The sequence below is a fragment of the Macaca fascicularis genome, chromosome X (assembly GCF_037993035.2).
Source record: "Macaca fascicularis isolate 582-1 chromosome X, T2T-MFA8v1.1".
In the NCBI taxonomy this organism is placed as follows: domain Eukaryota; kingdom Metazoa; phylum Chordata; class Mammalia; order Primates; family Cercopithecidae; genus Macaca; species Macaca fascicularis.
In genome coordinates this window covers 126234737-126243412 of record NC_088395.1, presented here as the reverse complement: position 1 = coordinate 126243412, position 8676 = coordinate 126234737, and the positions used below count along the sequence as shown (strand labels likewise).

Sequence of the window (8676 nt, the reverse complement as noted above, 5' to 3'; positions counted from 1 at the left end):
AGGTGTGGTCGGCTCATACCTGGCCGAGGCTGGCGGATCTCTCGAGCCCAGGAGTTCGAAACCAGCCTGGGCAATATGGCAAAACCATGTCTCTACGAAAAATACAATTAGCCAGCTGTGGAGTAAGCGCTTGTGGTCCCAGCTACTCAGGAGGCTGAAGTGGGAGGATCACTTGAGCCCAGGAAGCAGTGGTTGCAGTGACCTAAGATCTCGCCACTGCACTCCAGCCTGGGTGACAGAGTGAGACCCTGTCTCAAAAAAAGAGAAAAAGAAAGAAAAAGAAACACTATTGAGCATTTTTGGTTTGGGTTTAATAAAAAAGGATTTTTTTTTTTTTTTTGAGCCACCACACCTGGTCAAAAAGGATTATTTTTAAAGTAAAAAGAAACCCACACCAGACGCAGTGGCTCACACCTGTAATCCTAGCACTTTGGGAGGCCAAGGCAGGTGGATCACCTGAGGTCTGGAGTTCGAGTTCATGGCCAACATGGTGAAACCCCGTATCTATTAAAAATACAAAAACTAGCTGGGCGTGGTGACAGGCACCTGTAATCCCAGCTACTCAGGAGGCTGACGCAGGAGAATCGCTTGAACCCAGGAGGCAGAGGTTGCCAGTGAGCCGAGATCACGCCACTGCACTCCAGCCTGGGTGACAAGAGTGAAAACACCATCTCAAAAAAAATAAAGTAAAAAGAAACCCTTTGGGGTGGTGTGACAATTGGCAGGTGCTGGGCAGGTGCTGGGCAGGGGATTAGAGCAACTATTTTCACTGCATACCTCATATTGTTGGATTTAGAGCTAGATGAATATAACATCTATTTTTAAAAAACTTAATGATAGTAAATAAAACTGAGCAAATGGGATTGTTTCCTAAAGCAGCATTTTAACAGGCCTTAAAAACTGGTGACAGATGGATCTGAGATCAGCAGCTGTACCACATCAGTTAGAGCTGCTGTAAGAAAACCCTTCTAAATTGCACTTGCAAAAAAAAAAAGAAAGAAAAGAAATCTAGACTACACACCACCGTTAAATCTTCTATCTTCAAAGTGCTTTAATCTGGCTCACCCCCTAGCAGTAGAGTACAAAAATAAAGCTCAATTTCACAGCAGACGCTAAAAAAAGGGCAGTGAAGAATATGGACTCTAACCGTGAACCTGACCAACTCCACCTGTTATTTTGTAGCCCCTCACTATACAGCTGTGCAATTGTGACAGACATCTAAGGACATAAAAATTTAGGAGATGATCCCTGCCCACAGGCAAAATGGAAAAATAGCAGACCTAAAAATCAATAAAAGTAATAATAAATCAGTCATGTTTTCAACACATCTGTATCCACAACTCCCTATGTGTACTACCTGTCCTCTTTCGTACTTTCGAGGCATAGCTTTTTTTTTTTTTTTTTGAGACAGAGTTTCGCTCTGTCGCCCAGGCTGGAGTGCGGTGGTGCAATCTTGGCTCACTGCAACCTCTGCCTCCTAGGTTCAAGCAGTTCTCCTGCCTCAGCCTCCAGAGTAGCTGGGATTACAGGCATGTGCCACCACGCCCAGCTAATTTTGTATTTTTAGTAGGGACGGGGTTTCTCTATGTTGATCCCTCACGTCTTGAACTCCCGATGTCAGGTGATCCACCCGCCTCGGCCTCCCAAAGTGCTGGGATTACAGGTGTGAGCCACCGCCTGGCCAGGGATAGTTCTTCTAACAGTCAATTACCCAAGGCCTGTGAAGCACTAAATGATAATACAGGTTGTATTAAATTTGTTATCATGACCAGGCTTTCCTTATACAGTAAAAAGTAAAGGTCATTGCCGATCAAGGGATGGCACAATCTAGCCACCACTGTAAGTTTAACCGCCACTTCCTTCTATAAGCTCCGCCCTATAAAATGAGATCAATGGCAATCACACAGCGCAGATGTGTTCAGATCAAATGTTTAACTGGATAAGCGATGAAAAGCAACTTAGTATTCTCACCTGGAAGTGTCATCTGTGGTATTGCTTTATACACCTGGAGTTATCACCATCTTTAGTTCTATCTTTTCAGATCTTCATCTTTGGTTACCTTTAACGTTGAACATGCATCTCTATTTCAAGTGCTCAGTACACTCTCATTTTAATAAACCAAATGATTGCTGTTGCTGTATACTAAAATGAAAATTAACTTAAGCATATACTATTTGTTAGATACTATACATAATGCATGAAGATTGAAGGTGCAATCTGTTTTAAACATGTCCCAGCTGGGTTTTTTTTTTTTTTTTGGAGACAGTGTCTCACTCTGTCACCCAGGCTGGGGTGCAGTGGCACAATCTCAGCTCACGGTAACCTCTGCCTCCCGGGTTCAAACCATTCTCCTGTCTCACACCGCGACTGTGCCCAACCTGGAATTATTTTCTTACACCCCTCTCAGCTCAAACCTAACCAACTGGAATTTTAAACATTGTAGGATCCACTCAGAAAAGGAACTAGAAAAAAAACACTTTTTCTTTTTTTTTTTTTTTTTTTTTGAGACGGAGTCTCGCTCTGTCGCCCAGGCTGGAGTGCAGTGGCCGGATCTCAGCTCACTGCAAGCTCCGCCTCCCGGGTTCACGCCATTCTCCGGCCTCAGCCTCCCGAGTAGCTGGGACTACAGGCGCCCGCCACCTCGCCCGGCTAGTTTTTTGTATTTCTTAGTAGAGACGGGGTTTCACCGTGTTATCCAGGATGGTCTCGGCCTCCCAAAGTGCTGGGATTACAGGCTTGAGCCACCGCGCCCGGCCAAAACAACACTTTTTCTGTATTCCCCTAGTCATCTCTGAAGAAACTATGTTTGTAAAATTTACTAGTGTCAGCCGGGCGCAATGGCTCACACCTGTAATCAAAGCACTTTGGGATGCCAAGGCGGGTGGATCACTTGAGGTCAGGAATTCGAGACCAGCCTGGCCAACGTGGTGAAACCCCATCTCTACTAAAAACATAAAAGCTGGCCAGGCACGGTGGCTCACACCTGTAATCCCAGCACTTTGAGAGGCTGAGGCAGGTGGATCATAGGGTCAGGAGTTCAAGACCAGCCTGACCAACATGGTGAAACCCCGTCTCTACTAAAAATACAAAAATTAGCCAGATGCAGTGGCAGGTGCCTGTAATCCCAGCTACTCAGGAGGCTGAGGCAGGAGAATCACTTGAACTTGGGAGGCGGAGATTGCAATGAGCCAAGATTGAGCCACTGCACTCCAGCCTGGGCAAGAGAGCAAGAGTCTGTCTAAAAAATAAATAAAGTTAAATAAAATATACTAGTGTCTACTACAGTAGTAGCAACTACAATTTATGAAGTATTAGGTGCTAGGCACAGAGACAGATGCTTGAGGTACATTATGGATGTACATTACGTCTATACAAGCCTCACAATTGCCTTCCAGTTTTTTTCAGTGATAAAGATTACATTGGGTAGATTGCTTGATTTTGTGTAACATATTTAAAAAAAAAGAAATGCATTTTTTTCATTTTATTTTTATTAAGCACTACATAACACATTGCATGTTACATAATACACTGTATAACCTTCTAGCAGGGGTAGATGGCCATAACTGAGTTATTTTTTTCATCAATCAGGAAAATGCTTCCTTAATCAATGTTCTCCAAACCCTGAAAAACAGTTTAAAAAGGAGAATGTGACAAGTCTGTTCCCATCAAAGACATGCCATGTACTTTTATTTCCAGTGTCACTAAATGGCATTCTGTTATTTAAAAGAATGCTTCCACATCCCACATTTCTCTAACTGCAATAATACATTGGATTAAATTTTATAATCACTAAAGAATAACCTGTAATGAATTCTAGTTTTCATTTGCTGACAGCAGCATATTGCTTTATATGAAACAAACCTTCCCCCACCCCCAATCAGAACTACAGTCAAGCAACTCTTTACCACCTGGATCCTTTTTTTTTTTTTTTTTTTTGAGATGGAGTCTCGCTCCCGTCACACAGGCTGGAGTGCAGTGACGCGATCTCGCCTCACTGCAACCTCCACCTCCCGGGTTCAAGTGATTCTCCTTCCTCAGCCTCCCAAGTAGCTGGGATTAAAGGCGTGCGCCACCATGCCCAGATGATTTTTGTATTTTTAGTAGAGAAGGGGTTTCGCCATGTTGGCCAGGCTGATCTCGAACTCCTGACCTCAGGTGATCCACCTGCCTCGGCCTCCCAAAGTGCTAGGATTACAGGCGTGAGTCACTGTGCCCAGCCTCCACCTGGATCCTTTTACAAAGCACCTCAGTGAGTCAGAGGACAAGCTAAAATCTGTTTTAAAAAATAACAGCCAACGTGAGGTAGATACTATTATTCTCATTCCATTTTTTTTTTACAAACGAGGAAATGGAGGCTCAGAGAGGTTAAAAGTCACCTGCTTAAGTCCATAAGGAATGAGCAGAGCCAGAATTCAAGTCCAGGGACCCCAACTCCAGAACCCTTCTCCAACAAGCACTACACTATCTATTCAAAATACCTACTGGATCTCACTAAGTTGACAACCAAATACTTCAGAAGCTATAAATTAAAAGATGAGGCTGGGCACGGTGGCTCACGCCTGTAACCCTAGCACTCTGGCAGGCCGAGGCAGGTGGATCACGAGGTCAGGAGTTCAAGACCAGCTTGGCCAAGATGGTGAAACCCCGTCTCTACTAAAAGTACAAAAATTACAGCATGCCTGTAATCCCAGCTACTCGGGAGGCTGAGGCAGGAGAATCGCTTGAGCCTGGCGAGTGGAGCTTGCAGTGTGCCGAGCTCGTGCCACTGCACTCCAGCCTGGGCAACAGAGCAAGACTTCATCTCAAAAAAAAAAAAAAAAAAAAAAAAAGACTAATCAGTGATGACACTTCTTCTAGGTATTAAAAGGTATTAAATAACATAGTCCAGGTATTTGGTTTACTATTACAGGAAGAACTGCCTTAAGAGAAGTTAAAATTGCATCTTCTTGGAGCCATCTCTTAGAAATCCTAATTCTGCCTCACATGCCAGGTGATTCTGATGGTTATTCTTGGACCATACTTTGAGAAATATGGCTCCAGATAAGTAGATATCTATTACCATGTGCATTAGATTAGATTCTCAACTACCCCTCCACTGAGAGGCGTATCACCCAGGTTGAGTCCCTATAATATTATTTAATCACTCTGACCCTTGTCTATAAAATGGAAATACTATTTACTTAGGTTTGCTGTGAGGAATAAATGAGCAAGGAGAAAATATTAAAAAGTAAACATTTTGGCTGGGCACGGTGGCTCACGCCTGTAATCCCAGCACTTTGGGAGGCCGAGGCGGGCGGATCACGAGGTCAGGAGATTGAGATCATCCTGGCTAACACGGTAAACCCCGTCTCTACCAAAAATACAAAAAATTAGCCGGGCGTGGTGCTGCGCGCCTGTAGTCCCAGCTACTCGGAGGCTGAGGCAGGAGAATGGCGTGAACCTGGGAGGCAGAGCTTGCAGTGAGCCGAGATCGCACCACTGCACTCCAGCGTGGGTGACAAAGCAAGACTCCGTCTCAAAAAAAAAAAAAGTAAACATTTTAAAAGAATTATGAGAATGAACTACTCCTACAAAATATAAAAACATACTATTAGGGCCAGGAATAGGGGCTCACACCTGTAATCCTAACACTTTGAAAGGCTGAGGTGGGTGGATCACTTGAGGTCAGGAGTTAGGAAACCAGCCTGACCAATATGGTGAAACTCTGTCTCTACCAAAAAATACAAAAAAAAAAAAAAAAAAAAAGCTGGGCATGGTGGCGGGTGCCTGTAATCCCAGCTACTCAGGAGGCTGAGGCACAAGAATCGCTTGAACCTGGCAGGTGGGGGTTGCAGTGAGCCAAGATTGCACCACTGCACTCCAGACTGGGTGACAGAGTGAGACCTTGTCTCAAAAAAAAAAAAGAAAAAAAAAAACATACGATTAGGTCAAACCTTATGAAAATGCTACTGCTTGATCGTTTTTGACCTACAAAAATGGCAATGCCATAACTGAATCAAATATAAAAGTATAGTAATTCTTTAAATGAGGTCTTGTTGCAGGAATAGGCAGACCTAGAGTACAGAAAAGCACATCTGTGAAACAGGCCCATGTGTATATGGAAATTTAGTATACCAGAGTGGTATTACAAATAAAAATGAACTGGGTGTTTGGTGGGGGTTTTTTTTTTTTTTGAAACAGGCTCTCATTCTCTCACCCAGGCTGGAGTGCAGTGGTACGATCCTACCACACTGCAGCCTCGAACCCCTGGGCTCAGGCTATCCTCCTGCCTCAGCCTTCTGAGTAGCTAGGACTACTAAATTGTTCTATAAATGGGTAATTGCGATAACTAGCTACCTCTTGAAAAAAAGTAAAGTTAATCCTCCCTTCACATTATACTCCAAAATGACCTGTAGATGGGACCAAATAACTAATTTTTTTTAAAGAAACAATATTAGGAGAAATTATTTTTTAAAACTAATTTTATGAGCCAGGTATAGTGGCACACCTGTAGTCCCAGCTCCTCTGAAGGCTGAGGCAAGATCACTTGAGCCTATGAGTTTGAGGCCAGCCAGGGCAACACAGCAAGACTGTCTCTATTTTATTTTTTGAACGTATTTTTATAACCTTAGGTAGAAAAGGCCTTTGTATGGGAGACATAAAAACTCAGAATGCAGAGCAACAAAACATGATAAATTGAATATCAAAATTTAAAACTACCTGATGAAAAACATCATAAAGTGAAAAAGACAAACAGCAGACTGGGAAAAATGTTTGTCATATATAAAATAGACAAAAAATTAAAAGTCTAGAATATATAAAGAACTATAGATTGAAAAGAAAAAAGACAAAACAATAGAACAGGCAAAGGATATAGGCAACAATCCACAGAATAAGAAATATATGACAGTAAGAAAAACTAAAAAAAATAAGAAACATAAAAGATTAAATATGTAAAAAGATGCCAACCTCACTAGTAGACAAGAAAATGCTAGTTATATATTAGCATTGTATGACCCTTGGCAAGGCATTACCAGAACCCACCTCAACCCTGGCAGAAGGCTGGCATCAGAGTGGCTTCTTACCTTTGACACATAGTGACGATTAACTCCAGAGATGCGCCTATCTCTTTCCATCAGATTCCAGTGATACCCAAAATGAGCAATCCTTTTTTCCTTCAAATAAGAGACAATTATTGTTGCAGTTTATAAAAGTGAGTGACCCAGTTGATGGATATTACAATTTTTAGAAGGGACATTCTAGAGAAATGGAATCATCATTCAAATAAAAATGCAAATTAGTAGTACAAGAACAGAATCTCCTAAATAAAATCAGACCACTACACTTTAGGATTAAGTTGGTGACCGTGACTTCTTACACTATTTTAACCAACATGAATTTTTTTTCCTTTTTAAAAAAAAGAAAAAAAAAAGAAATATCTAGTTGTTGCCTTTTGGGACACTAAGAAACAACAGCTGTAGATCACACGTGGACAATCACAAATTCAAAAAGTAAGTAAATTTATACTCTGTACTCTAGAGATGATGTGAAGGGCTAAGAGGGGAAAATGAATCCTGATGTAAAACACAAGACCTTGCAGTAAATTCCTAAACGCTTGCAAGAGAAAGTGGGGAATAAAAAAGTCAAGGGTGGCCGGGAGCGGCGGCTCACGCCTGTAATCCCAGCACTTTGGGAGGTCAAGGCGGGTGGATCACCTGAGGTCAGAAGTTCGAGACCAGCCTCGCCAACATGATGAAACCCCCGTCTCTACCAAAATAAATAAATAAATAGCCGGGCGTGGTCCCGGCTACTCAGGAGGGTGAGGCAGGAAAAATTTTTTTTTTTTTTTTTGAGACGGAGTTTCGCCCTTGTTGCCCAGGCTGGAGTGCAGTGTCGCGATCTCGGCTCACTGCAACCTCCGCCTCCTGGGTTCAAGCGATTCTCCTGCCTCAGCCTCCCGAGTAGCTGGGATTACAGGCATGCGCCACCACGCCCCACTAATTTTGTATTTTTAGTAGAGATGGGGTTTCCCCATGTTGGTCAGGCTGGTATCGAACTCCCGACCTCAGGTGATCCGCCCGCCTCGGTCTCCCAAAGTGCTGGGATTACAGGCGTGAGCCACCGCGCTCAGCCAGGAGAATCTCTTGAACCCGGAAGGCGGAGGTTGCAGTGAGGGATTCTCAGGCTTGAGCCACCTCTTCTAATCTACCTTTCCGGCCCCCGCGTCGCTACTCTGCCCTAAGGCCCACTTTGATACACCCAGAAACGCTGTTTTTCACCAGAGCAGGATGTGGTTTCTACCGCGCTTCGTTTCGCAAGCCTCGGCTTCTAGGCAACCGGAAGAAAGTAGAGGGCCGGCCTCGGAGAGAGGGTCCGCAGGCTGACGGCCTCTCTGCCCACCATCCTTTTCAGAAATCAGCCAGTGGAGTCAGCCCCCGGGCCCAGGAAGCCGCCTTACCTTGCCCCCGTTAGTGAACCTCTGGATGTACGCAGTAGCCAGTCCTGGAATAAGCAAGCACACGCCCATGGCGGCGAGTCCGGGGAGAATCTCGAACCACATCTCTGCCCCGTTATCTAGGCCAAAACCCTACTTCTGGGTCCTTGAAAGGTGACCGGGCTTCGGCTCCCTTCCCAGTAAGCCCCGCGGCCGCCCGCGAGCGGGGCGGTGCCACGTACGGCTCCGGAGGAAGCGACGGG

General features: G+C 44.1%; 1 protein-coding gene across 1 annotated transcript; it reads right to left on the bottom strand.

The window, feature by feature from the left end:
• Window positions 1-3568: 3568 nt before the first annotated feature.
• Window positions 3569-8628, bottom strand: NDUFA1 (NADH:ubiquinone oxidoreductase subunit A1). The gene is made up of 3 exons (XM_005594466.4): window positions 8438-8628; window positions 7065-7154; window positions 3569-3621 (listed from the first exon to the last, which is right to left on the bottom strand). The coding sequence occupies exons 1-3, from the start codon at window positions 8537-8539 to the stop codon at window positions 3601-3603; spliced, it is 213 nt and encodes a 70-aa protein (XP_005594523.3). The 5' UTR covers window positions 8540-8628; the 3' UTR covers window positions 3569-3600.
• Window positions 8629-8676: the final 48 nt, after the last annotated feature.